The sequence below is a fragment of the Euleptes europaea genome, chromosome 16, assembly GCF_029931775.1.
Source record: "Euleptes europaea isolate rEulEur1 chromosome 16, rEulEur1.hap1, whole genome shotgun sequence".
Classification (NCBI taxonomy): Eukaryota; Metazoa; Chordata; class Lepidosauria; order Squamata; family Sphaerodactylidae; genus Euleptes; species Euleptes europaea.
Window position 1 is genome coordinate 55,913,905 of NC_079327.1, and position 26,950 is coordinate 55,940,854.

A 26,950-nucleotide genomic window follows, 5' to 3' on the forward strand; every position below is an offset into this window, starting at 1 on the left:
TTAAGAAAACAGTTAATTTAAAAAAATGGTTAAAGAAAACAATTGATTACCGTCTTAGAGTATGTGGAATAGCAATGGGATTTGGTCCTTTAGACCAACCAAAGAGAGTAAACCAGTTCTGGACTGCTGTGATAACTTTTTGTAAAAAGACATGTGCTTCTGTGCCTTCTGAAGGAAAAAGGGAATGGTCAAAATAAGACAGATTTGTGCCATCTAGGCTGATAGCTTCACTCTTCTTCAACCTTTCATTTTCAACTTCCTTTTCAAATTCTGCACAAAAAAATAATGTAATTTAGTTAAATTGTATGTACTAGAACAGCTAATTAAAATGGATTAAAATTTCTCCAATACAATCATTCTGCTTCCAATCAATTATACCCTCATCATTAAATGGGCCCTATAAATCCCTTTTACTTATTTATTTTATTTGTTTATTTAGATTTCTAGCCTGCCCTCTATTCCCGGCCAAAGCCGGGCTCAGGGCAGGTAACAACAAACAATAACAATAAAACAATAAAACCATAATACATCTACAATTAAAACTATTAAAACCCCACAGCAATATTAGTTAATAACCAGACGGTGCATTCAAAATATAGCCACTGCTGAGAGACCCAGCAGAGCCGTCAGCACCCCCACTGTTACTAAAAACAGAACTGGTAGGGGTAGGAAGGCCAGCACAGATGACAACCTGCAGCCGCCCTCAACTGTAGGCCTGGTGGAGTAACACCATCTTGGAGGGCCTGCGGAACTCTTTTACTAAATGAGTATTGTGACAGCAAGATAGCTTTCCCCTGAATGTGGAGGATCCACATAAGTAGTCTGATTTAATAGTTTGTGATAACCTCTTTTCCTTTCTGTAAATGTACTGAAATGTGTTAGGACAGCAAGGGAATAGCTTGTTGCTGGGCAGGATAACTCTACGTGTGTGCTAAAGGTAGTGGGGGGAAAGTCATGGAAAGTCATGGTGAACGATAACAAGAACTGGAACTGGATAGAACTGCTGGAGCTCTTAGGCTCCAGACAATGTAAAACAAACAGATAAGCACAGAATGTTGATGTGCCTCATCAGAGTGTGGATTTTGGATAAATGTCTGATCCCCAGTAGAATCGGGGCTCAGTGTTTTGCTTGCTAGAGTAACTGAGCCGCAACTCCGAATAAAACTATTTTTCTTGATAACGGTTTTGGGTCTCTCTCTCCCCCCCACGAACCCTGGTTTCCGCTACAGTATTAACAATGCTACTTAAGTCAATTGTCTATAATTTAAACATTTCTTTTTCACCAGTGTTTATTTAATTTCTTCAGATCCAGAGGGATTCTCAAAGCAGCTTACATAAACAAGTTTGACACACAATAGTAAGAGGAGAAAAGGGCCCTACCGGATCTGATCATCTAGTCCTGTTTCTAACTGTGGTTGGTTAGGTACTTCCAAAAAGACCACAAGCAGGCAGTGAAGGCAATAGTTTTCCTTTGCTGCTTGTTCCCCATAATCAGTATTCAGTGGTATACCGCCTCTGAATGTGGAGTAGGGTTGCCAACTCCAACTTGGGAAATTCCTGGAGATTTGGGGGCAGAGCCTAGGGAAGGTGGAGTTTGGAGAGAGGAGGAAACTCAGCAGGGATGTCATGCTATACAGTCCACCCTCCAAAACGGCCATTTTCTCCAGGGGAACTAAAGTCTGTAGTCTGGAGATCAGTTGTAAATCTGGGAGATCTCCAGGCCCCAGCTAGAGGTTGGCAAGCCTAACATGGAGTTTTTGTATAGTTATTATCAGTAATATTCATTTGTACAGTTATCCTCCATAAATTTGACTAATTGCCTCCTGAAGAGGGTAGTGCTGTTCAGATGACAGGCTCTTAGAATGTATCACTTACTGAGAAGTGAAGTTATCTTATTCAGCCAGTCATCGAGTAAGCAGGACTCAACGACTTTACCTACTTTTAAAAAGCAAGTCTTTTTATTGATATACTTCTAGTAAAATATATGTAAATGCAGATTATCAAGTCTTTAACACTTCTATAAAAACTCTTGTCAAAGTACAATGTATGTATTTACAATGTATGAAGTAAAAGCAAGCAAGTCTTACAAATCCAACTTCTAAAATATAACAGTCAAATTATTCTGATTCAGTTCAAAGTATCTAATTCATAAAGTCTAGAGAAATGTATTTAAGCCATACATACCAGTCAGCCTTTTCTTGAGAGCCTTTGGAAGGTTCTAATTCTCTGGGCTTACTGTGGCTGTATTTATACTGTTTCAGACTCATTAAGGGTGTTGATTTTACCATCAGGAGGGATATCTTTCTCCCCACTTTCAGTTAACATGAGCAGTGCAATAATGTCTTAGTTGCAGCTGTTCAGGTTATTAGCTTCTCCCCATGACCAAATATGGGCTTCCTTTCCTTTCAGTCTATTTTGCTTAAAGTATAAACAATCATTTCTGAGCTCCATGATCACGCCATATACTCAGTTTTCATACCATTCTCATCTTCAGTACAATACGCGTTAAATGAGACTATTTAGAAATCTACAATACAATATATAACTATATAAATCATAAAACACAATTATTGCTCTCATTGTAACATGTAACCATCTAGTCAGTAGGAAACCTTCAGCAAGGTCATAGAAAGCAAGAAGCTTACTGCACCTATAGCCTTGAGGTTATAAAATAGCAGGACTTTTCTGCTCTTGAGATATGAGCAGCTGACAGCTGGCAGCTGAATCAGGAAGGGTAATTTCAGATACACCTTTCTGGCAGATAGTGAAGAATGACTTTGTTCTTCTCCCTTCAAGGACAAGACCAGGGTAAGTTAGTTAGCTCTTGAAAGAATTCAGACCTTGAGAGAATTCAGTCAGCCTGTTCTAAAGACATTTGCATTTTGCAAGCTGTTGCCAGGCTTTTCATTACACAAACCTCTGCAGTTTGTGGTTCAGTTTGTATGTTGTGTTCAAGCTCTACATGGAATTAATTCTGCACATGTACACAAAATACCATAATTATGTCAGAGACCGTGACAATCTGAGAGCTTTAAAACTACAGACTGGAAGAACTGTGAATAGCTATCCTGAGTTATTTTTATTGATAAATATCAAGGGATCCAATTTGGATTTGGATGATAGCATGGCAAGGAAGCAATGTTTAAATCAGCACTGCTTTCCTGACCTGAAATGGGGGCCCAGAGATGCTATTTGTCATACTGAAGGAAATACACTTTCCAAGTGAATCAAATTAAAGATGTGAATTCGGATATTTCCAAATGTATATCTGAAATATACCTTATCATTATTTTGGGAGTATATTCAACATCAGGAGGATATTTGAGATTACAGGAATACCAGTAATTGGGTCCCAAATAGTTCCAAAAATGTTTGAGAATATTTGGGAATATCCAGGTGTAGCATTCTTAGGTTTCCAGGCCCATTTCTGTTTCATTTAACAGGTTTCCTGGGCAACGGGAGGGAAGGGGGAAGGAAGTGGCTCACCTAGGCAATGGGACTACAGGTTAGGAGCAGCACTAGAATTGTGTGCCCGATCATGATAATTCTCTCACAGCACTCCATGGCTCTTTGAGCATGGGCAAGGAGGCCTGCCTGGGTGTAGCTTGACTCCATTTCAGGATGAGATTATTTGGCTTGCTGTTCTGGTCTGTCTGTGCCTTGGATTAATTCTGCTGTCTGCTGCTGTCCCCTAGGAAGACCTTTTTCTGTGCCAGGACTATTTTGCCCTTTGTTTTAAAATATTATTTCAAGTTTTTCTGAGGGCTTTTGGGTTTTGCCTTGTGAGTTGCAGTGGCGGGGGGCAGGGAGAGGGAGCCTTTGGTCTCTTTCTGGTTCTTCTAAAAATTGTTTTCTTGGTTTCATTTTGCACTGTTTTTAAAACGGTTTAAAGGGCTTCTGCTGTTTTGCTGGGTTCTCTTCTCTTGGCTTGTTTTAGGGTGTTTTTTTACTGCATTGCATTTTCTCTGTTTCTAGAAGGGTTTTAATATTCAAAGGGTTTGTGAATGGGGGGATTTCCAAGGTGTTACTGTTTTTAAAAGTTTTACCTTTTTCCTTCTTCTGGTTCTGATTTTATACTTGTTCTTATGTAGTTACTTTAAAACTCTTTATGTGTTTTGTTTTTGAGGTGACTGTTTAGGTGTTTTAAAAAACACAAAATACATTTCAACTTGGGTTCAGTGTTCTCCAAAAAAACAAGTAGGTTTTGGTTAGGCTTCCAAAATAGGCAAGCTGTTTGTTTTTTATTGCAGCATACAGTTCACTTAAAAAACAGTTAGGCTGATCTGGGCTTCAAAAGATTTGAAGCCAGATGGTTTTGCAGGCAAAGGTTATTCCTGTTACTATATGATATGGTGTACTCCTGCCAATGCCCTGACCTGGATGGCCCAGGCTAGCCTGATCTCGTCAGATCTCAGAAGCTAAGCAGGGTCAGCCCTGGTTAGTATTTGGATGGGAGACCACCAAGGAATACCAGGGCTGCTGTGCAGAGGAAGGCACTGGCAAACCACCTCTGTTAGTCTCTTGCCATGAAAACCCCAAAAAGGGGTCGCCATAAGTCGGCTGCGACTTGACGGCACTTTACACACACACACACTCCTGCCAATAGCCAAGGTAAATGATAATTATGATTCCCCCTTAGTTTCTTTCTTATACTCCATATAACATCTGCCAATGTGTGATACTGGTCCTGCAATACAACTGGAATTTCCTGAACTTCCTTGGAGGATAAAATGTTGATAACAACATTCCTTTTTAGATTAAACAGTTTTTACCGAGCAATCCGGGGGGGGGGGGTTCCCATGGCAGCCAGAGGTGCTGCACTGTCCCAAAGGGCAGCAAGCTAGAAAAATGGGGGGGGGGTTAAGCCCTGTGGAACTCCCCATAGAGTTCCATGAGGCTGTGCCATGAATTTTGCATGCATATCTTGTCACCTGCAAAATGGAGCATTTTGAGCCCGAAGGGGGTTAGGAAGCTGCCTAAAAGCAGCCCTGCTCCTGGGCATCCCCCCCCCCGGAACACACACACACACCCAGAACACTGGCACAGGGAGATATGCTGGGAAAATGCCATGAGGAGGCCACGCCAGCGTCCAAGAGCAACACTGCAGAAATTGATTTTTCTTTTGAGTCTCTTAAGCAAATGGAATATACCTCTGTATGTAAACTGATTAAATTTAGTGTGCTGCATTTTGACAAATGGAGCATGCGCTGCAGAGCTCAGGTGGTTTGCTCCTTGTATTATTTGTCTCTTTCAGTCTCAAAGACTTTACCTGAATATTGTAATCTTCTAATATTCCCTAACTATTGGACCAATTAGTCTGTGAGCGTAAATAAGCAAGTGGAAGAAGTGGGTTCCAAAATAATAAGCCAACTGTTTTTTCATTTTTTTTATTGAAGCATATTGCTTAGAAAAAATATTAGGCTGATCTGGGCTTCAAAAAAATTGAAGTCAGGTGGTTAAAAATAGGGTTTAGCCTGAGCTTTTAGTCTTCCAAAAAAGACTAGGGATTAACTTAATTATTGAAAAAATAGGCTTCACTTGTAGGCTGGGGAAAAATAAACTGAGTTTCTAAAAAAAGAATTTCACACTTCCATCACATGTTGTAGTTTACAAAAAATATAGATTTTAGGCAAGAAAATCAGAAGCAGAGTTTTTTTAAAAAAAGAATTCAGTTGAAACAAGCCTAGGTGTAGCTTTACAGAACAGAAGTTGTGTGAGTTTGAAAAAAACATCAAGTGCAGGTTAGTGCTCAGGAGAAGAGGTAGAATTTAGGATCATAACATTTGGATCAGTGTGACCTCCAGGCCTGGGAGCGCAGCTGCCCTCCAAGGTTGTGTTGCTCAGAAGATTGTCATGACTGCTTGCTCTCCGTTGGTGTGATAACTGTAATCTATCATGGGAACCAGGCTTGGTATCCAACTGTGCCTTTGGTTTTCTGTATATGTTCCATCCTGCTCGTTCCCCCCCCCATTAGAGTCCTCGTACCTTTCCCTGTAAGTTTTTTCTCCTCACCTCCTGCTTCCCAAATAAACCAGCTTCTTAGAATACTCTGTCTGGACGTTTGGTGATTGGGATTTAACAGGTGAACCCAGATCTTACATTAGGACTCTAATCCCATTTCTAACTTGCATGGCAACAGCACCCGATTTTACTAGTTTCTCTTTGGAAGAGGACATCCTCTCAACTCGAGTTGGACAGCCAAGGGCCTTTACCGCTCAAGACATCCTCCGACAGCTCTTGCGGGAGGACACCGAGGGTCAGGTCCTACGCGCCCAGAGGGTGCTCAACCGGCACCAGCACGAGGAGAGGAGGAAAGCCACTCAAGCCGACCTATTGAACCAATATCATCGTTTGGACAACGCTGTCGGAGGGGACAAGCCGGAGGAGGAGGCCTGGCTGACCCAGGAGGGGACTTCCCTGCTAACGCAGCTAGTCGTGCGTACCGCAACCCTTGAGGATTTATTGGACTGTCCTTTTTTACAGACCGCTATGGCGGAAGGCTCCGGAGGCAGCGATCGCTTCCAGTTGGAGGTAACGCTGCCGCCAAAATCGTGTTATGGATTATGGAACTACCACTGTCAGCTACGGAGACTCAAATCCAGGAACTGTTACAATTGGACTTTCGGTCAGCTTCTGGAGACGTGGCGCGACAGGTGATGCCGCTTCTCACCAACCTGGAAGAAGTAAAGATGTTCCTAACTCCTTTGTTGGAGCAACTCTTCAGAGACACAGCCGTGGCTCAAGTGGCGGAATTAGGTGCAGCTTCGGCAAAAGCAGAGGCCCAGACGACGGAACTGGTAGCTGCGTGGGCAGCTGGAACAGCAAAAGCCACGGCCGAAACCCCCACGGAATTGACAAGCCTCAGAGCACACTCCAAGGACTTTCAGTGGCAGGGTTCGGGACAGGGACCGGGAGAGGAGGACTTTTAGTTTTCACTCTCTTCCGATCAGTCCTTTTTAGCCCTCCCGAGGCATTTAGCTCATTGTCAACGAGCTACTATTCACTCCGCCCTAACACAAGACATTTGTGAGTACCCGGGCGAGGGGGATGTCGCGCACAGCTTGTCTGGACTTCAGGAGTTTACCTGGTAGCAACTTCACACCACGCAGTTCTGCTATGTACAGTTTATTTACAATATTTACACAGAGTCCTTTGGCTGTTAACATTCACAGCTCTGAGCATCAGCATGCTCCGCCAGCATGTATATTTCAGGCAAGAAGTAACTTACATTCACTACACAGACTTATATACACATTTATGACCAATCACAGTTCACCTGAGATGAGTCATTCTGGAAATCCCCATTCCTGGCTGTACAAACTGGATCAGACCAGCATCATCACATGACTTAGCTGTCACTCTGATCAGTATGATCTGTTTAGCAAACTGCAGACTAGGCATAACTTTGACATATGTTGACAGGGGATTCGGACAGGGAGGATGCTGTGGACTGGAATACCCCTTTTGAGGCCTCCCAGGGTTGGTATGGGGGAGAAGCGACCGAAGACTGGAATACCCAGTTTGGCGTTTCTCGGCCGACGCGGAGGCGGGCCAGCAGATGAAGTTTCTCGTTTGCACTCCTAGAACTGGGAACTACAGCAACAAATGGCCCAGATGCAAGAATGAATGGATGTTTTATGCCACGAGTTGGGATGGAGGCACCAACCTCCAGTGAGACAGCCACCAGTGGTGCCACCGCCAGCGGTACCACCAGTGGTGCCGCCGCAAGTGGTGCCGCTGCCACCAGTTCTGCCACCAGGTGTCCCACCACTGGGTGCACCGCTTCCCCCGGGGGGACCCCAACCAGTGGGCCTTGGCCCACAAGTGCCTCTGCCGGGTCCACCGGAATGGCCATAGTCGGAAAGTCGCCTCCAAGGCACTGGTGATACCCGCCGCGAAAGCTCAGCGCCAAGCGGGCGTAAACCGCCTTCCGCCCTCCACATGCACGACGAGGTGGCTCGTAAAGAGCCGCCAGCATCACTTCCCGACCCATCAGGGTACCGGATTACAAATAATGACCCATTGGGGTCTCGGATTACAAATACTTCTGATCCCGCCGACGTGGAAACATCGGAAGAGGAAGAGGTCGGGACCTAGGGTTCGCCAGCTCTAAACCTCATCCCAACCCATGACCAGGCAACCCAAGACCAGGCAAAAAATGGGCAAGGTCTGCAGTGAACGGAGCGCCACCGCAGATGGAGGTACTCGGGCCGCCCACAGCTCCGCTAATGGTGAGAGAGGTTGAAGACACTGTGTTTCTCGATGTGATATTGCAACACTATAAGGGGGCCCCCCAGTTAGCAGTTAAAGCTTTAGTAGATTCAGGGTGTGCTCGTACCCTAATCAGTGACGACACCTTCAAAGCCCTGAATGTGAAAGCCATCATCCTACCCCAACCCCTTCAATTCACTCAGATGGATGGTAGTGACTTTAAGGGGTGGCCGGTTGACCGGCAAACAGGCAGAGTCTCCATGGGAGTGGGGGACCACTGGGAGCAAATTCACTTCACTATAGCGCCCAGCATCCACTATCCAGTGATCCTGGGAGTGAATTAGCTCTGAGGACACAGCCCCACTATAAACTGGGCAGCCCAAACGCTCGAATTTACCCAACCGCAATGTGAACGGCATCTAAAAGAGGTAGCCGTCCAAAGCCCTGCCTTAACGGCAGGAACTGCCAACTCAGTTGCCTCCCGAATACCGAGATTTTGCAGACGTGTTTGATATCAAGGAATGTGATGTACTACCCCCCCACCACGAAATGGACTGTGCTGTTGAGGTGGTGGGAGGGGAGAAACTGACAAAGAGTAAGATTTATCCTATAAATCCTAAGGGAAAAACGGTACTGAAAGACTTTATTGACAAGAATCTGGCTGCCTTAACGGCAGGAACTGCCGACTCAGTTGCCTCCCGAATACCAAGATTTTGCAGACGTGTTTGATATCAAGGAATGTGATGTACTACCCCCCCACCACGAAATGGACTGTGCTGTTGAGGTGGTGGGAGGGGAGAAACTGACAAAGAGTAAGATTTATCCTATAAATCCTAAGGGAAAAACGGTACTGAAAGACTTTATTGACAAGAATCTGGTACGGGGATTTATCCGCCCTTCCACAGCTCCCCACTGCGCTCCTGCCTTCTTTGTGCATAAAAAGACAGGTGACTTGCGACTCGGACTTTCGCAAACTGAATGCGGTCACCCAAACCAATGCTTACCCCATCCCCCTCATCCCGGACCTCTTAAGCCAACTAAAAGGAGGACGCATTTTCACTAAACTGGACCTGGTGGAAGCGTATTATCGCATTCATATTTGGGAGGGGGATGAGCCATTAACTGCCTTTTCTAGTTGCTTTGGGATGTTTGAATACCTTGTGATGCCCTTCGGGTTGAAAGGAGCTCCGGGGGTCTTTATGCAAATGATTAATGAAATCTTTCATGACTTGTTGTTTAAAGGAGTGGTGGTTTACTTAGATGACATTCCCATCTACTCCCAAACCTTAGATGAGCAGGTTACTTTGGTCAAAGAGGTTTTGCAACGTCTCAGAGAAAACCACCTCTATGCTAAGGTTTTCAAGTGTGAGTTCCATAAAAAAGAACTAACGTTTCTGGGCTACAGGATTTCGCATCAAGGGTTAACCATGGACCCTGACAAGGTACAGGTGGTGGTGAACTGGGAGCCGCCAACCACTCGCAAAGAGGTGCAAAGATTTCTCAGTTTCGCTAACTTTTACCGGAATTTCCTCAGCAATTTCGCACAGGTGGTGCTTCCAGTTACTGATCTCCTAAAAACCAAGGGGAAAGGGGTTGCTGCTACCCAGCCTTCCGCCAAAATAGACTGGACCCCGGAATGTCAGGTAGCCTTTGAGACTTTGAAATGTTTGTTTACAACCGAACCGGTGCTAAAGCATCCGGATTGTGACCGCCCATTCATTGTCCAAGTAGACGCTTCTGAAGTTGCCATGGGAAGAGGGTGAGGAAGGCCAATTGTACCCATGTGCCTATTTCTCAAAAAAAAAATTCCCAGGCTCAGCTTAATTGGCCCATTTGGGAAAAGGAAGCAGCAGCGGTGAAACACGCTTTGACAGTCTGGAGACATTTTCTTGAAGGTTCTGAAACTCCCTTCCAGGTGTGGACGGATCACAAGAACCTTGAGGCCTTAACCGGGACTCACAAGCTCACAGCAAAACAAGTCAGATGGGCAGACTTCTTTTCTCAGTTTCATTTTGTAATCAAACACATTCAGGGCAGGAAAAACCTCTTAGCTGATGCTCTTTCCCGGCTCCCGCAATACCCAGTGAAGGTGGAGTGGCCCACCGAATCTCTGTTTACTCCTGAGCAAAGAGGTATCCTACCCACCTTGGCAGTTCAAACGCGCGCTCAAGCACGGCAAGCCCAGACCGTGAGTAACTCCTCTCCGCCCACTGACGTGGCTACCCCTCCTGTTCCTCCGCCGTCGCTCGGAGACGCTAACGGTAACACTTCAGCCCAGCCCCCAGCAGGGAGCGAACCTGTTGTCCCGGAAGGACTGCCTAGTTCCTTCTGTGACGCTTTGATCCGCGAATGTCAAACAGAGATGAATAAAAATGCCCTACCTTCTGGTCTAGAGCGTCAGAGGGAAATATGGGTTAAAGACGCTAAATTATACATGCCTAAGACTTGGCAGGCGGAAGTGTAAGGACTTGCGCATGGAGCAAAAACCGCTGGACACTTTGGTTTTGTTAAAACTTTGCATTTGCTCCGACATCAGTTCTGGTTGGCGGGTATGCGTTCAGATCTGGACTCCTTCATCCGCAGCTGTCCAATATGCGCCACTGCGAAACGTCCTACCGGCAAGCCCCCCAGGTTATTGAAACCTTTGGAAGTGCCTCAGGGGCCATGGGAAGTCATCGCCATGGATTTCATGACTAATCTCCCTTTGAGTCGAGGAAAAACTGTACTGTGGGTGGTTACTGACCTTTTTTCCAAACAGGTGCATCTAATCCCTTGCGCTGGCATGCCCTCTGCTCAAAGACTGGCTCATTTGTTTGTAACACATGTTTTCAAATATCATTCCTTACCGTGCAAGATAATTTCCAACCACGGGTCAGTATTCATAGCCAAATTTTGGAAGGCGTTCCTCAAATTGGTTGGGGTGGAACAAGGGTTATCAAATGCATTCCACCCCCAAACGGATGGACAAACGGAAAGAGTTAATGCTGTGTTAGAATGTTATCTCTGTTGTTATGTGAATTATCATCAAGATGATTGGGTTGATTTATTGCCTTTTGCAGAGTACGCATATAATAATTCTGTTCATCAGTCCACTGGTTTCAGCCCCTTCCACATTGTGTACGGCAAAGAATTTGGACCTGTTGGTCAGGTGGATGTATTGGGGGAGGAGGGGGGTACAGAGATAACGGACTGGATTCAAATTATACAAACTACGTGGCCTTGGTTAACCAAAAACTTGGAACGGGCCAAAAGACAGTATAAAGCCCAAGCTGACAAGCATCGGGCTCCCGGCTGGACCTTCAGGGTGGGTGATCTGGTATATCTCTCCACCAAAAATCTGCGGTCACTACGACCCTCTAGAAAACTGAGTGAGAAGTACATTGGGCCCTTTCCTATTGCTCGAATCATTAACGAGGTAACGGTGGAGTTGCAACTCCCTAAAACGTTAAAGAGAATCCATCCAGTGTTTCATGTCAGTTTACTGAAACAATATGTGCCAGCACCTCAGTGGCATCCAGAAGATCCCCCAGAGGTTCCTGAAATGGTGGGGGGGGGGGGAGGAACACTGCGAGGTTTCCAAGATTCTTGATTCCTGTATCCATAGGGGGGGCTGGAGTACCTAGTCCGTTGGAAGCATTTCAGCCCCACCTGTGACGAATGGGTTAAGCATCGTCATGTCTCTGCCCCTCGCCTACTACGCCAGTTCCATGCCTCGTATCCGGAGAAACCCGCCCCATCGAACAAGGAGGAGAGGGGGGCCCTAGGGAGGGGGGCCCTTGGGGGGGCAGAATGTGAGCTCCATGCCTGGGAGCGCAGCTGCCCTCCAAGGTTGTGTTGCTCAGAAGGTTGTTATGACTGCTTGCTCTCCGTTGGTGTGATAACTGTAATCTATCATGGGAACCAGGCTTGGCTTGGTATCCAACTGTGCCTTTAGTTTTCTGTATATGTTCCGTCCTGCTCGTTTCCCCCCCCCCCCATTAGAGTCCTCATACCTTTCCCTGTAAGTTTCTGCTCCTCACCTCCTGCTTCCCAAATAAAGCAGCTTCTTAGAATACTCTGTCTGGACGTTTGGTGATTGGGATTTAACAGGTGAACCCAGACCTTACAATCAGTTAATTGTTAATAAGGCCTTTAGCTCTGCAATTTCTTTTTAACCACTTCTACCAACTAATTATATACTTACTATTATCTATCTGAAAAAACAATAATATATATATATTACATACTTACTATTATCTACCTGAAAAACCAATCATGCAAATATATATGCCGTGTAATCTACCCCTCTCTGCAAAGTATATCACTTAGCATCCTGGCAGAAGAGTGTGACATAACTTCTTCTCTCATTCTTTGGAAGAAACTCAGATACTGTACAATGACTAATACTATGAAAAAATCATTTTAAACTGTTTCTTATTGTAGCAGGAAAATCCAATCAACTGTATAAAATTAAACCAATATTCTCTTCTACAACAGATCTAAAATGCAGTGTTTGTTAACTCTGATAGCATTTCTCAAAAATGTGATCTTTTTTTATTTGATAATCTGTGGAAAACATTTGAAAAGTGATGTCTAAATAACTCAGTTTCATTTGCTGTATGAAGGGGATCAAATTATACCTGCTATGGAGTTTTCATAGGCAGAGTTGGTAATTGTGCCAAAGTTACTGGTAGAACTTGTTTGGGAATGAGGTCCTGGAATGTAGCACGGATGCTGCATAGTTTCTCCATTGCTGTAAATTATCTCATTAGAATCTGCAAATTTGACAAAAACATAATGGAAATCACCATGCATGTTTTATATTACTATCTGCAATTAATAAATGCAAATAATATCATTTGTACTTCCCCCTGCAAACTACAGTTGTATATCAATGAATTAAGAATTTAGAGTCCAAGCACCCAATGTAATACAAACATGTTATGTTCCATAAACTATCTTAAGCTATGCCAAAATTCAAGCCTACAACTAGTTTGGAATGTTAGAGTTAAGATACATCAAGGTTTATCTAGTTGAACCCAACAGACAAATAATTACTCTTCATCTTCAAATCTTCTGAAGTAGGAGATAGTGAGCCCCGTGGCGCAGAGTGTTAAACTGCAGTACTGCAGTCAAAAGCTCTGCTCACGACCTGAGTTCGATCCCGACAGAAGTCGGTTTCAGGTAGCCGGCTCAAGGTTGACTCAGCCTTCCATCCTTCCGAGGTCGGTGAAATGAGTACCCAGCTTGCTGGGGGTAAAGGGAAGATGACTGGGGAAGGCACTGGCAAACCACCCCGCAAACAAAGTCTGCCTTGGAAACGTCGGGATGTGACGTCACCCCATGGGTCAGGAATGACCCGGTGCTTGCACAGGGGACCTTTACCTTTTTAGGAGATATCAACTTCCCTGGATAATTTACTCAGTTGGCCAGTTATTGTTGCTTCCAGTATCCATTCCAAACTTCATTTAAGTCAAATCTAATTGGTTTTTACCAGTCTCTCTTGCAGGGTTCCTAGTAACCAGTTACTCTTTAAGGTGTAGTTTTAGATATTTTAAACTTTTAGTCATATCCTCCCGCCCCCAACCCAAAGCAGCTGCACTGGGGGCACAATTTAAAAGCTTGCTTAAAGATAATTAGATGTTTTAAAAGGACTGGTTAAATGTGAGAAACTGCTGGATGCATGAGCCAAATCCTTTCAACTGATGCTTTCCTCACAGTAGCTTGAAAAGAGATAAAATATTATCTGCTCACCACTTTTCAGGATAATTTGTTGGTCTTTAAGGTGGCATGCCAAGTACGGATACACAGTAAGAAGGCAGTTCTCCACTGTTACAGCAACCTGAAGTAGGAATCTAAAAACACCGCAACTTTTGCTGAAACTACAATTCATTATTTTCTAGCCAACAGAAGATACTAAGATTCAAGGAAGATTCTAATAGTGCAGCCTTCTAAGGCTATAGAAATCAATGCGTTGGATTGTGCAGTTAACCCTGAGTTCCTTGAAGGAACAGTGGAGTAGAAATCGGACGGACAACCTAAAGCAACAACAGAAAACCCCCAGCAATTAGCATTACACATGATACCAAAGATTCCCATACTGAGCCACACAACCATTCCCTGCAGCTATCATTCTTTTTTTAAACAAACAACAGTATTGGGCCACCTTGAAGATGAGCATATTTACTGTTTCAAAGATCAATTCATCAGATACATACAGCAGCCTATCATGTCTACTACACTCCTAGAACTTCTCTCCTGGTTCATCTCTCCCCCATCAGTTCTCCCATCTTCCCTTCCACTCCTGGTATCATATCTGGACAGGGTTTCAGATGAGTTGCCTACTCCTGGTGTTAAAAGCATAATACAGTCTCCTTGTCCTGCTCTTCTTTGATCCTATTTTTGAACAGGAGTAGGATAGGAACCAGAAGGTTGCCAAAATCCTAGAGCCAGCATCACACAATCCCTAGAATTCTTGGTATGTAAAGTATGAACCTGTATGTAATTTTAAACAAAAAGATTTTAGATGAGATTTGCCCTCAAGCTAAAATTTCTTAATTTTCAAATGTATTATTTTATGAAATATATTTCCCTTTCCTAAATAACGTCACCCTCTAAAATTAACATTAGTATAGCTACCTGTTTTTTTGTTCATCAACAAAGTATATGTTCTTCACCCAGGACAATGGCTTTGAGGAACAGAAATTGACATGGCATACAAAATCAATGTTTCTCCCCTCTAAGGTTATGTCAATAAAATTGCCATTTGGTAATTCTACAGTTAATGGATTTATCTGGTCATTCTGTTCAGGGTCATCTGCTGGAATTTCAACTTGCAAAGCTGTCTTCCTGTGCAACAAAAGCAACAAGTAAAATTTATATTCTCAAAGGACCAACTTTAAAATCACTGATAATCTATCAATTTTCAGCAGAATACTTTGGAGAAAAACAACGTATTTTTCAAGTAGTTATTAGCTGGAAGTTATCTATGTTTCTTACTGGTAGCTCGTTAATAATAAAAAAGATCATATATTGACAATTCAAGGGAATCATTACACTCAGATTTGTAAAGAAATATTTTGCTAATTTCCGTTGCTTGGAAATAGACAAGAATGTTCAAAATCAGCTATCTTCCATTCACTGGTTGGAGGACAAATATTGCAGATCCAAATCACAGGACCCAAATAACAACTTCAGAGACGCCCTGGGTCAGGGGCCCTTTTGATTTATCTCCTTTTGAACAGCACACACACACACACACACACCCCTCCCAGATCACATCACAAACTTCTTTTAAAACTCTCACTGGTTTCAAAAAAGGTTAGTTATGCAACATAATAGTTGGAAGTCAAAAAACACAAGTGCCAGGCCACGACAAATAATTAAAAATAAAGTGATTGACAAAAGTTTATGGAATCACTAGCTGGTGGATATGGATAAACCAGTCTTACAAGGATAGTAGAACTGTTGTAGAAAAATATTTGTGCTTCTGCAGGTAAAGCAACATCCTGTGTTAGGCAAAGGAGACATTACCACATTTCCACACTATTTAATACTGAGCTGTTCTGATGGTCATTCAGATTCTGCACAAAGAGCCTTCAGCAGACCATTTTTCCTTTCTTTCTACCTTTAGTCATCCTCCCCTCCCCACCCCCCAAAAAAGCCTCTAACAAATTGTGGTGAATGTAACTGATTACTACAGACTTCTGTGTCTCCAAGTATGGATCATGGTCTAAGTCTGTTGGCCCAGAATCATTCTGTACACATCTAACAAGTTCAACTGTATATGTTACAGTTGCTATTTATAGGTATAAAGAAAGGGAGCATCCACTTAGAAACAGCTCCTTCCATTAAAAGGGAATTTTAATTAAATTAAAAGGCTTGCAACTTCCCAACATATTGCAATTGGCCCTTATCTCCATGGCAGCCATTTTGTCATGGTTCCCAGGTGCCTGGTGAGGGCAGGCAATTGCATGTTAACTCACCTGGCTGCCCGCCGCCCCTCAGCTGGCCGGAGGGCGGAAGTAGACCAGCTGGGGGGATGGCAATCCATGTGCGCATGCGCTGTACCAGCAGCACTTCCAGGTTCACCCGGAAGTGCTGGTGCCACTCTAGTGATCTTCCCCAAAACTCTATGATTCCCACAGAGTTTTTGGAGGGGAACTGCTAGAGTGTCTTGCACACAATTCCAGGGTAAACTTTAAAAGTGAAGGAATCGCACCCTGTGCGCACAGATCACTGCCCCTCGTCAGGATGGACATGAAGCTCCCGCTGGAGGCCAGGTAGGACCCTATGTCCACTCTCCATTTTCAAAATTCCAAAAGTGCCCATATACTCAACAAGATTGGTGGACAACTGATTATAAAGAATAGACCCAGAATCCCAGTCTTATGCCAAAGAAAGAATTTTAGAAGAAGCAGGAAAGCCTACATGATTTAGGTGAACCCCACATGGCCAACTAAAACTAACAGCACTTGTGGTGGAATTCTATAATTGTGTTATTTGTTATGGCTGTTTTGTTAGACACAAAACATCTTGGAGAAAATACAAAATAATAATCTCATCTGCGAAGAATTCTATTTCTTCCCTTGTGCATTAATTTACCAGTCCAACTAACAAATGTGATAAAGAAAATCTTCTGTTGAAAAGTGAAATATTTAACACTTTATGGAAACCAACAGCAACTGAGAGTGAAGATTTACCTTATGTAGCCCTGAGGAATTATGCGGACATCAGCTCCTGTTTTTATATTGAGAGGAACAGGAGTCAGTATCAAAAACTGAGGATCAAAGCTGATTTTGGGTGACTTCACACACCCTGATAAAGAGACTATTCTGTATATAGTTGTGTCATTATTCAAAAGCAGTGGCACTTCAGCTGTGTATGTCCCTGGGCAAGCTGCAAAAAAATGTAACAGGTAATCAAATGGGGATTTAGTGATAGGATGCACTGAATTCTCAAAGACAAAACATACTGCTTTATTTTGAAAATGAAGCTAAATCATGAGGAGAAACTAGAGGATTAAAGAATATTACTGACGGCCTTTAATAGATTGTCACAGGGATGCTCACAATTTGTATGCACAGTGAGTTCAGTTCTATGTATTACTGCTCAGAAGTATATTCAATGGAGCTTTTTACCAGGTAAGTGTGCATAGGATTACTGCTTAAATCATGCAATTCAACAATAGGAAAAATTCAATAACTAACCAAGTTGTAGCATTTGAAGACCACATTTCAAATTCAGCACTCCATTCCAGTTTCCCACATCTCACTCTCACTTGATGTGGCAATAAAATACATTGCAGCCCTGTCTGGAAGTTTGGGAGCACATGTTGGTTCCATGAGATATGCATCCAATTGTGAAAGAACGGACTCTAGGCTAGGGAAAGGAAACCCCTAGCACATGTGCCAAATAGCAGTACACCAAATCACTAGTACACAGGGCCAGTTCTCTGCTCATGTTGAGCCCTTGAAGCACTGACAACATCCTCAAAAATAGGCTGCCAGCTCACCAACATATTCACAGCTAAACATAGAGGCAATATGGCCAAAAGGTTTCTCTGTCCCTAGACTAGGCATTCCCTGTTAAAGGGCTACTCCGCATCCACAACTTCCTTGGCAGTTGATCGGCTTGGGGAAATGGTTCTACAGTCATACTCTTTCCTCTGAATCCCTTCTGCTGTGGAGTCGACGTATTTCTTCCTCACATGGCCAAATAAACAGGAATATCCAGCAAGGGTGCAGGCGTCGCCGGTGGTATCATAGAACCAACCTCTCTTGGAGTCTAGCACTACTGCACTAGAGACATTTCCTCCTCCAACAAAACTGTTGTCACTGGCGATTCTCTGTTTACTGATTGGATGATCTGCCCACATGTGGAGAAGAGAACGCTCAACAAAATGGCTCCTGGCCCCACATTAACTGGCACCATTTTAAATAATATGTGAAGCAAAACTCTTTCAACAAGTGACATGACAATAATAAATATTTTATTAACGTTTTCAAAAGAAAAGATAACAAACAAACATATACATACACTTCCATCCACACATTTTACACTTACTTCAGGGATCAGTTTACATCTTAAACATTGCTCTGTTGTTACGTTATTTACTTAAACATTACTAAACTTATCTATGTTTATACTCTTGGTTTATCTTTATCTATAACTTATTCAAGGTGAATGGCTACAAGAGATGGCACGTAGCCATTGGTTCAAAAGGAGGCTTCATAAGCTGCGATAGAACCAAGGAAAGGCTCCACTGGGGAATGGGAGGAGTAACCGGGGGGTACAAGTTAGTGAGACATTTCAAAAAAAATTTAGAGAGGGGATGGGAAAAAACTGAGAAGAAGTCAATATTAGGGTGAAAAGCCGAAATTGCGGCTAAATAAACTTTAATAGAAGAATTTGATAAACGACTCCGACGGTTCGAACAACTCCGACGGCTGTCTCGAATTTGATAAATGACTCCGACAGTTCGAACAACTCCGACGGCTGTCTCGACTCCGAAGGCTGGAACGACTCCGACGGCTGTCTTGACTCTGACGGCCCGAATGGCTCCGATGGCCCGATCTGCTTCGACGGCTCAAACGACTCCAACGGCTTGCCTGGCTTCGATGGCTCAACCGGCTCCGACATGCGCGTCGTCTCTAAGTCGAGCAGTGCTGATCGCCTCTGGACAAAGACGGAGTTGGAGATCGACGGCCAGAGGGTGATCGAAGTCGAGGTCGTTGGCCCGGCTCTAGATGTGAAGAGCCCTTAGGAGACTCCAACTGCAATTGGTCTGCAGAATGTTGGGAGTCAAGCTGAATGGCCACCGGAACAGCTGGTTGTTCGGTATCGAGCTGAGGGGCTGCAAGATCTGCCCAAGGCGCTGACTCAGCAGGCCGTGAGGACTTTTGAAGGACCTGAGGGACATCCTTATACAGATTCAGGAGGTGCCGCTTAAACCTGTCAGGGTCATCCTGACTACTGCTCGGCCGCACTGTCACAGTAGCCAGGTAGCGATGAGGAGGAGCCTCTAAGGTAATGGGCTGGTTAGCCACTTCGGCGAGTCTCGCCGCTGCGGATCGACATCTAGGAGAGGTCGATGGTGATCGGTGACGAGGAGACGCCGCTGCCTATCGACGTCGAGGAGAGGTCGATGACGATCGGTGTCGAGAAGACGCCGCTGCGGATCGACGTTGAGGAGAGGCTGACGGTGATCAATGTCGAGAAGAGATCTCGACGGTGACCGATGCCGAGGTGATTTGGGGCGGGAATTTTGCTGCGAAGAAGCCCAGCCACGGCCATCTTGGGACAATGGGGCAACCAACTTCGTCGGGTGGCCATCTTGGGACACCAGGGCAATGCACTTTGCCGAGCTAAGAACCACCAACGAAGGCTTTTTGGAAGGACCCCCCGCTTTGATTTCTTTGACAGGGGACCCTGATCCGGATGAGTCTTACCTGCAGAAGTACTCGGTTCAGCCGACCGACCTCTTGGTCGAAGAGATTCCTTGTAGAGATGAGAAAGCAGATGAGTAGATCTCATCCTCAAGGCATTCTGAGTGAACTTGGAGCAGCTCTTGCAGGCTGAGGGAATGTGGCCTTCCCCCAAGCAAAGGAGACACTCAGAGTGAGTATCATTCTTTGCCATTTTGGAGCCGCAAGAGGTACAGTTCTTGAATAATGGAATTTTCTTGGATTCCATGGCTAGAGCACTAGCTAACACGTTCTCTCTTCGTGGCGGCAGAAAGAGAACTGGAGGGAAGAGCGCCCCCTCCCCCTTGGGACATGTGACCGAGGGGCGGGGAGATTGCATGCCCCAAGGGGAGGGGGAGCACTCTCTTTAGAATTTGCTAGAAGCTAACAAATCTTATCCGTGGCTGGCCTGCGCCTGCGCAGTCCCAATGTGGGACTGCATAGAAGCCATTCAGATGAACACAGGGTAGTAGTAACAAGCTGTTCTCACATCAGCCTGGATGCAAGGACTCCGCACTCTCAGCTGGCAGGAGCTCATAATTCTAATCACTGTCATCTGGCAGTGCTCTTGGTAGTGCTTGTAGCCTAGCACTCCTTCTATGCTCGAGTGGGAATGTTCTGCACCTTCACCACCGCCACTCCTGTGGCTGTGGAGGGCTGCTGTTGGACACAGGTGAGGCCCCCGCCCTGGGTGGCTGTAGGCACAGGGGACATTCATCAGTCAGTGCCTGCTCAGCTTGCTGCTGTTCCTCTTCCACTGCCTGCTGTTTCAAGGTCCTCTTCATCTGAGGAAGCCTCAGTTGGCTGCCCCTTGACAATTCATTTCACTCAACTTTCATTTAATTTCACTTGACTAAATGAGTGTCTCCAAACTAAAGATTCCAGCATCTTTAAATTAAAACTCTTGATACCTTCAAAAACGTCTTGTTTCTATTTTTTTAAAAAATGTTTCACGATGGTTTCTGCAGAAAAGCATCCTAGATTGGTAAATACTAACTCAAAGTTTTGCTCTGCCCTGGGGAAAAATACTTTGTAGCCAATACAATATAAAACAATAATAGCTGTAAAAGGTTCCATAATATAAAATAGCTTTCAGGCACTTTTCAAGGGCAAGCTTGCCCTTAAGCTCAAACAACAGACGATCAAAGCTGAATAATCTTGGACAGGCTCTTCAAAACAAAACTAATGTCCTCGTTCGCGAATCTTTATACATGTAAGAAAAAAGATCCACTGCAAATAGCCTATCTTTCGTAAGATGTTGGAACAGCAGTCATTATAATTCCTCCAAACCTCAGCAAGTTCTGTTTGGGTCACCATCATGTCAAGCTAATGAATAAGGAACTGCTTGTTTGTCTTGCTGGTACCGAATGAATTACTTTAAAATCTGAAGTGAAATAATTAATAATTTATCTCTTTTAAATAAAAGGAGTCAGTTTGTTCAACACATTTAAGAAAAAAGAAACTGTGTTGTTGTTTCTCCTAGTAAAGATTCTACCTTTCAAAGTAGAAGACAAAAGGCTGGAATTACAACTGAATTCCCGACACAAGAGGTCTGTCCCCGTCTGAGAAAATGGCTGCTTTGGAGGGTAGACTCTATGGCTTTATATTCAGTTGATGCCTCTTCCCTCCCAAAACCCTGCCCTCATCAGACTCCACCACAAAATCTCCAGGAATTTCCTATCCTGGAGCTGGCCTGGCCCCAATATGTTCTCCCCAAAAGGCCAAAATAGACCTGGAAAGTGCTCTGCCCCTCCCCCTTACTTTTATTGACAGAACCAAGCCTTGGTATACTGTGGTTGTCTAGCAACAGCCATTGAGGAAATCGTCTTTGATCATTTTTGGAGGTTTTAAACCATCCAATGCACTTATTTTTCTTTAGATTTCAGAATTTTCTGCACGCCTGGGGCCCTTTTATGGTTTGTAGAAAGATCTGTCTTGCCTTTTCACAGCTCCTGTCACCAGATTTAGGTATCCAAAGATTTGGCAGACTTCGCTATTAGATGATGATCTAGGACAGGGGTGGGGAACCTCAGGCCCGGGGGCCGTATGCGGCCCTTGAGGACATTTTTTGTGGCCCTCGGGAGCTCCAGGGCCCTGCTGCAGAGGCGGGGCGCAGGGCAGCCCTCCCAGAGGGTGTTCCTGGCGCCACAGCTTACAGCGGCACTGCGGCGCCCTTTGGACCTCCTCTCGCTGACTGTCGGCTGTTGAGCAGCGAGAGGGAGCGGGAAAGAGGCTGGCGGCTCCTGGTGGCAGAGCATGCATGCAGGAGCCGATCGGGCTTCAGGGGGGCCCTTTTGTGGACTCTGGGGAGGAGAGGGCATGGAGACTGGGGCCCAGTCGCGCGGGGCTCTGTGCGCCGCCGTGGGGGGGGGCAGGGGAGGCTGGGGCCCGGTCGGGTATGTGTGTGTGTGGGGAAGGCTTCTCTCTTTTCCTCCTCTTTTTCTGTCACTCTTTCTCCTTTCTCTCCCTCTCTTTCTCCCTCTTTTTCTGTCTCTTTGTCTCCCTCCGTCCTTTTCTTTCTTTCTCCCTCGCTCTTCATTTCTTTCTCCCTTTCTCCCTCCCTCCCTTTTCCTCTTTCTCTGTTTTTCTTCCTCCCTTGCCGATCGACTGTGGGCTGCGCCCCCCTGGCACCTCGTTTGCTCGGGCCCACTGCTGGCTGCCCTTCCTCCTGGGAGGGGGGAGGGGGGGCACCCTGCAGGCCTTCTATGTGTGGCCTCCCCTGGGGTTGCCAACCTCCAAGTGGTGTCTGGAGACCTGGCAACCCTAGCCTCTCCCCCACCGACCGGTAGATCTACACCTGGTATGGCCCCTGAATGATGTCATAAATGTGAAAATGGCCCTTGGCAGGAAAAAGGTTCCCCACCCCTGAACTAGGAGATACAGAAGTTGCGGAGGAATGACTCTCTGACCCTAGAAGAGGTTTCATATACTTTCCTAGAACGTAGATGGATGGGGCGCCCCGAGTTGCATAATTTTTTCACACATCTGATTTTTTTTTGCTGCAAGAGATTGGTATTTCATGTCTGGTCTCCACTCCCTTGAAGATGAAATGGTCTCAGCTTCCCAGCTGCCCCCTATGGCCCAGGCAATGCTCCTCCAAGATGCTAACTTTTAATTGATTATTATTACGTTCTACTGTCTCCCATTGTAAGAACTCTAGGTACTAATTGGAGTAGGCTGGAAGGTTTTTGGATAACTTAACAAATATGCACCCTGGAGTTCCACTCATAGGTTACTTTCACACAGCCCAAATAATGCACTTTCAATCCACTTTGAAGGTGGATTTTACTGTATGAACTGGCAAAATCCACTTGCAAACAATCGTTAAGGTGCACTGAAAGTGGATTGAAAGTGCATCATTCGAGCTGTGTGAAAGTGCCCTTTCGTGCAGGGATTTTAGTGCCAGACTTGGGTCAAGGGATGAGGATTTGTTGGGAGTCAAGTTTTAAAGAGGAGAAATGGATCTGGATTCTCCTTTCCTATACAAGCAACAGTCAAAAGATAGCAAGGTAAGTTTAGCAGGTGTCAGGTTGGCCCAACTTTCTTGGACAGAAGGTTTGGTCATTCTTAATGACTATGAGGGATTGGATGACCAAGGGGATTACATCTTTTTCTCTGATTAGTTACATTTCAGGCAGAAGCTCTGTACAGGATACCTTTCAACATATTGTTTTAAAATATTTTCTTGCATACACAGCTGGTGGCCACTGCCACGAACATTTGCACAGCCAATCAGACCTCTAGTGGCCAGTCAGAAACTCTGCTGAACAAAACTGCCACCTGGCCCCACACATTTTCTAAAAATACTTGGCAGGCTTAAGGAAAAATGTCAGCGCACACCATAGCATCCACAGGCACTATGTTGAGTACCCTCATCTACAACACTAGTTGTAAACAATATGTACAGCAAAAAAAGGGGGGGAGGAAAAATGCTTACCAGTAGGACAGAAAGATATAGTAACGGCAGTATATTCGCCTGGACTGAGAGTCCCAGAATGCAAACTAAACTTGAAGAAGCCATCATCTACTGCTTTGCCTGCAGCATCAAGATCTAATTTCCACCTAAGCTGTTGCTTTGAGATGTTGCTCAGACGCAGCTTCTGCAGAAAGATGTAGGTAAAACCAAGGACATCATTTCATGTCTACAACAAGATCAACAACTTTTATTATTAACTACCGAAACATTCAAAATGTTTACTTTCTCATTTTCCAAAGTGTTTTCCAACACGTTAAGAATAACACTGAAATAATTTATAGAGTATGAATAATTTATAGTATTGATGGAAGTAAAGTATTATTAGCAAACAGGAGCTGTAAATGCAGAATATATGTTTTGATAGCTTTGAGAACCCCATAAACACATTTATTTATGAACCTAGATGTGTAAGTAGCAGACAAACACAGATACTGAAGTTCAAAGGTTAATAGTCTAATCCTAAGAACACTTTCCTGAGACTAAGCCCACTGAATAGTCCTGATTAGAACTGCCCTCTAAATGGCCCATGTAAATGTAAAAAGCTGCAGAACCAAGCCATCCATAGACAAGTTACATGTTTCTTTATGCACAGGACTCCTTGTGTGTGTAAAGTGCCGCCAAATCACAGCCGACAAGGCAATCCCATAGGGTTCTCAAGTGATTAAGCAGAGGAGGTTTGCAATTGCCTTCCTCCTCTGCAAAGACTTCCGTAGTGGTGTCCCATCCAAGTACTGACTCTGCTTAGCTTTCAAGATTTGAGAAGCTTGGGTTGTACTATACCATTCAACATCCCACAAGACTCCTTGGGTATGCAAAAAAAAAAAAAAAAAAAGTAAATTAACCAGAAGAAAAATACCTTCAAAAAAAAAAAAAAGCAAAATGTTGACTTGAGAGGAAAAAATTGTGAGAACTATGTATTGCTGTTATCTATTATCTTATATATATCTGGGATATCAGAACTTATATTACAGATGTCATTCAAGTTAGGCAAATTTAATACATGTTCTTTGGAGCAATCCTTAAGTAGAACTACTTTGGCACCAGAACTTTTTCAGTATTTTAGAATTAACAGGCCATGTTAATTAACAGGCCATTAAATCTTATGGTTGTTTTATTATGTAATATTAAAGACTGTGTACATGTGTCAGAGAGCCTATAAAGAGCTCGTTAACTGCTGCAAGAAAATGTGCAATGTACTGTTGGAAATCCTCGGTGGCCCCTGATATTAATGAGTGGATTATGGGGGTATGGAAAATTGATCTCATATCTAAAAAGGCATACTGAAGTAGAAGAACAAATCAAGATTTACAGTCTAATAAGTGCTTTTGAACAATAATGTTTTTGAACAATAAGGTTCATGATGGTCTTTTTTCTGTTTATTTATTTTCAGTGCATTCCTGACTGGAATGCCTGCATCAGGCTTAGGGGGCAACGCAGCAGCGCTGCCTCCTAAGAAGGTTTCAGCCTGGCGGAAACCTCCACCTGGTGCCAAAAATTCATTCAACCCTAGGTTGCACAGGAGATACACCACCTAAAAGGTGACGTATCTCGGCCTGAAAAAAAGGGGGTGATCCCGAGCCGTAACAGCTCAGGAGGCTGCCTAACAACGGCCCAGCCCCTCGGCTGATGCCATGACACCCCAAGAATGCCTCCCGGGACACCGCCGCGGCCTTTGCCAGCGTCTCGACGCCAGCGGCAGGCTCTGGTGCCATTTGGGCCTGGCGCTGCCATGGCAGCGGCCAACTAGTATCTGGCCCTGCATGCCAGTGCTGGGGCCACAAATGCTGGCATGCACCACCCGGATGCCACACTGTGGGCCCTTGTGCCGGCATAGGCCTTCGCCAGCCTCCAAAGGCCTTTGGTGCAGGCTGCCAGAGCATCTCAGGAATGCACTGTTTATCTTTCTTTTGTATTTGTTCTCTCTCTTCTTTTTTCTTGTAAATAAAAATTAATTTTACAAAGGTCTGAAAGTGAGCTCCAAAAGGGACAAATGTTGAGAAAACTTAAATTTGGAAAGGGGATAGGGAGGGAAATCAACCTGCAAAGTCCCTTAGAGAACCCTGAAAAGACCGGGGGAGAAGTTTCCAAACTGTTGCCCTCTCCCAAAGTTCCACGAAAGCCCCAAGCTTGCCTTGTAGTAACATAAATATGTATTGCAAAAAAAAGTCATTAAGGACTCAACAAGTGCACAGTGAGCATGATTTTTAATGATCGTATCATTAAATACTAATCAGTAAATATTATCAGTAAATATTAATGCAGTAGTCGACTTCTCATAATACATGCTGTTTGGGAGGGAGAAAATAGTCTCGTTGCATTCTGTGCATAATTTAATAAATCTCTGTTGTCCCATAACAGACAGGTGACTCTGGTCCCAAAGGTGAAACAAGTGAAACATCTGATCACCTTCTAGAGAGAGACTGAATGAGGGGCAAAGTGCATATATTTTTAACAAAACTTTCCACCAATTTAACTTGAGTACATATTAGACTGCCCTATGCTTCCACTGCTTTCTCTGGGTACCTTTTTAAAAACCAGAATTACACTTTTTAAAAACCAGAATTACAGAACTACACACAGAATTACACTGGTTTAAAAACCAGAATTACCTCACATCTTTGTGTGAGGTACGCAGCATTAAATTAGGTGTTCATGTGATTTTATTGTTGAATGTGGAATGACTCCCAAATCAATTAGACTATTTGCTCATGCAGAATGGTATTGCTTTGTAAACCACAGACCGTTATCGTTAGTTTCACAACACTTTTCTGAGGGCAAGGGAGTCAAAAGAAAATATGTTCTTTGAAAGCAACAGCACAGCGAAAGCTGTTGGTAGGCCTGTTAGCTGAACACTAACTGAAATATGCTGCATTTTATTTTACATTCCAAGGTGGTTAACATATTTTGGGGGAAATGGCACTTGATCTGTATCTCAGCCATGAATTATAAGTTGATCAAACTCATATAACGAACAGGTAATAATGGGTTTTGGCAACATCACTATTTAAAGTTGCATCAGTAAAGCAACAAATATTCAAGAAAAATCCATTTAAAAGCACTCTGCCTACCTTTATGGAATTGCTGTCATGTACAATACCCAAGTGGATAGCTGTTAAGTTACACTGAAACGTTAGATCTTGATAATCAAGTTCCAGCGGTGGCTGCAACACTGCATAGGAAAAGAAGCAGACATATTTGTAATTTAACTTTTCTACAAATGCGTCTATATCTTCTGACTAAAACATATTGGCATGTCACACTATCCTACAATCAATAGGCTTTAGCTTTTGGCTTTTGAAAAAAATCTCACTTTGTCATA

The 26,950-nt window shown here is 44.1% G+C and overlaps 1 protein-coding gene across 1 annotated transcript in view; it reads right to left on the minus strand.

The window, feature by feature from the left end:
- CFAP47 (cilia and flagella associated protein 47) overlaps positions 1-26,950 on the minus strand; it is a 380,184-nt gene that overhangs the window by 254,320 nt on the left and 98,914 nt on the right. Inside the window, exons 26-35 of the mRNA XM_056861810.1 lie at positions 26,700-26,800; positions 23,593-23,755; positions 19,239-19,620; positions 18,619-18,934; positions 17,842-18,037; positions 16,893-17,088; positions 14,830-15,039; positions 13,945-14,045; positions 12,831-12,965; positions 51-270 (exon numbers count right to left, since the gene is read on the minus strand). Of these exons, the coding sequence (XP_056717788.1) occupies positions 51-270; positions 12,831-12,965; positions 13,945-14,045; positions 14,830-15,039; positions 16,893-17,088; positions 17,842-18,037; positions 18,619-18,934; positions 19,239-19,620; positions 23,593-23,755; positions 26,700-26,800 (2,020 nt within the window). The remainder of the gene's footprint in view (positions 1-50; positions 271-12,830; positions 12,966-13,944; positions 14,046-14,829; positions 15,040-16,892; positions 17,089-17,841; positions 18,038-18,618; positions 18,935-19,238; positions 19,621-23,592; positions 23,756-26,699; positions 26,801-26,950) is intronic.